The 2,590-nt window shown below is 47.2% G+C and overlaps 1 protein-coding gene across 1 annotated transcript in view; it reads left to right on the plus strand.

The window, feature by feature from the left end:
- The window catches only part of VEGFA (vascular endothelial growth factor A), a gene marked incomplete at its 5' end in the record, with an annotated part of 8,997 nt that extends 6,737 nt beyond the window's left edge, over nucleotides 1–2,260 (plus strand). Inside the window, one exon of the mRNA XM_010131285.1 lies at nucleotides 2,180–2,260. Coding sequence (XP_010129587.1) covers nucleotides 2,180–2,201 — 22 coding nt within the window. The remainder of the gene's footprint in view (nucleotides 1–2,179) is intronic.
- Nucleotides 2,261–2,590: the final 330 nt, after the last annotated feature.

The raw sequence follows: 2,590 nt of genomic DNA on the forward strand, positions 1-2,590 counted from the left end.
TCACTTCTTTACTCTGTCCTAGGTGGGCCAGAGGGCAGAGAGGCTCACTGAGATGAGGACAGAGTTTCCTGGTGTCAAAGGGTGGCTGTGCGTTTCAGGTGTGCTGTCAGGACTTGGACAGGAATGGCTCCCAGAGACAGGGCGTTTGTATCTGAGGTGTCCTTTACATAGAACAAGATAACGGAGTTCATGTTGCTGACATAGCCAGGGGGAGGGTCTGTAGCCCTCTGCACAGCATCTGTATGCAACTCTGAGCATACTGTTGGACAAAGACAAACCCTTAGCTGACTAAGATTTGACCATCTCTGTCTTCCAAGCCTTTTGTGTGCGGCTTATGGACACTGCTGTGTGCAGAATGAGGAAAACCAGGCCAGGAGCCTCCTTCAAGGCTCCCTCAAGGCTGTCCCCACATTCTTCTTTGCAACTTTGTTCTTCTGCAAGCCAGAGAGAGCACGGTGCAAGAGGACAGGGTGTCACAGTTCCCTGTCCATGTCTCAGACATTTGTGACTTGAGGGGCTGCACTCAGGGCTGTGGTGATGTGAGATGCAGCAGGATTAAGTCAGTCTCTGGGAGAAGGCAGGCAGAGGTCTATATTTCAGGTGTGAGGACATAAAGATGTGTGTTTAGTGTTTGTTCAGAGACCCACGCTGTGCATCTGTCATCTGAGTGCTACCTGTCACTCACCATCTATGGTATGGTCATGTGCAGAAACTGATTCCTGATTCTGACTTGAGTGCTTTGGTGAACTCGGTGGAGTCTCTTGACTTGCACCAGCTGCGGGCGTGTCACTGCTGTGGCATCATCCTTACCTACCCAGAGAGAGACATAGAAGTGGTGATGCTGATGAGCCCCTGGCTGTGACTCTGAACTCAGGTCCCTTTCGCAGAGATCTAGGAGATTCTTCCTGTCTGGAGAGTATTGCAGTAGCAGTGGATGGATGGGAGAAAATAAGGGAGAGAGATCTAGGGTCCTCTGTGGCTACCTCCTGAAAGAGAAGGCTTCCATCTGCCTGCCTGGAATTGGCTAGGTGACTAAGGCAGGTGACAAAGCGACAAGTAGCAGATATTTCCTTTAGCTGTGAAAATGCTTTGTGTCCAAACCACTGCCAGTGTGGTGGAAACTGCTCTGCACATAGAGGAATTTTCTGGAGTGCTGTAATGTCAATGGGAAAGTAATTGATGGAGGGGCCAGAATAGAGCAGCTTCTGGAGTTAAAACTTCTAGTGAGCACAGCCTCTGAAGCATGAGACAAGACCTGACTTTGGCCTTTTCCCTCTGCTCCTGTTCCCAAACCCCAGAATAACTGGAAATTACCCTACAGAGTTTGAAGAGTGAGAAATAGTAACAAATTAAAAAACCAAACAATACCCCAAAGAAGTAATGATGGCAGAAGTGGTTCACTAATTCCTCTTAGTAGTACCTCCCTGTGGTGGGATAGTTGGCAGTAAGGGAGGTTTTCAGAGCTGGCGTGTTGGCCAGAAAGATAGGAAGGAGTCATAGGAGTGGGTAGCTTATCTGTTTCCAGATAAAAAGCTGGTTAAGCTGAAGTTCCTCATGCTCTTTCTTGTAGAGTTAGAGTTGGGCCCTACAGGGGAGACTAAATTCTCATTTCTCCTGCTGCTTCTTCAGGCTGCTTCTTGTATTCTGTGGTGCTAACCCATGCTCATGGCAGCTACTGGAATGAAAGGAACTTCCGTTTTACCTTCTTGCCTGCATGAGGCCTTGTTGTCTGCACTGCTTCCAAACAGCAGGCTAGGTGGAGAGCTCAGGGAGCGTGTCTTTCTGCATGCATTGCTTAGCCCTGTTTTTCTGTTTGTTTGTGTGTATCTACGTGTGCATGGTGTGAAGGGTGCAAACAAGACACTCAGCTCATCCATGAGGAAGCTTCTCATTTCTGCTTCTAAATTTACCCCTGTACCAGTACCTGCTGCACCCCCACCCCATCTGGGTGAGCCTGGGGGAATAGAATTCATCAACCCTTTTACGGGTCAAGAATCTCAGCTGTTTTGCCCCATCTGCACAGCACTTCACCCCACCAGTGACGTCATGCCATGTCTTAACACCATGTGCTCTTAAACCCATTAGCCACCTCCCTTCCTTCCCTCCCCCGTCCTGATTGCACCTCCATCACCAACATTAACCCTTCTCTCTTTTTTTCCTTCCCTTTACTGTCTGACAGATGTGAAAAACCGAGACGGTGAGCAGCGGAAAAGAAGGGGGAACAGCCCTATTTCTGGAGCCTGATTTCTCGCCTGGACAGAAAAACAAAACAAAACACTAATCCAAATGAACCCTAAAAATGAAGGATCGGTAGAGCACAGCACTTTCAGTACGGACGATGGACTCCGGAAGGAACATTCCCCAAGGCACCCGCCGCACAGAATTCACCTTTGGGTTTTGAACTGTTTTATTTTTATTTTATTTTTCTTTTCATGCTGCTAAATAACAGAGCCAGGAAGACTATAGGGGTGTATTTGTTGGGTTTTCCCATGCATACATATATATGTGTGTATACATGCATATACATATATATATATGTATATATATTTTAGCCACATCTATATATACATATATGTATATCTTAACCACA

Source organism: Buceros rhinoceros, unplaced genomic scaffold (genome assembly GCF_000710305.1).
Source record: "Buceros rhinoceros silvestris isolate BGI_N320 unplaced genomic scaffold, ASM71030v1 scaffold35872, whole genome shotgun sequence".
NCBI classification, from domain to species: domain Eukaryota; kingdom Metazoa; phylum Chordata; class Aves; order Bucerotiformes; family Bucerotidae; genus Buceros; species Buceros rhinoceros.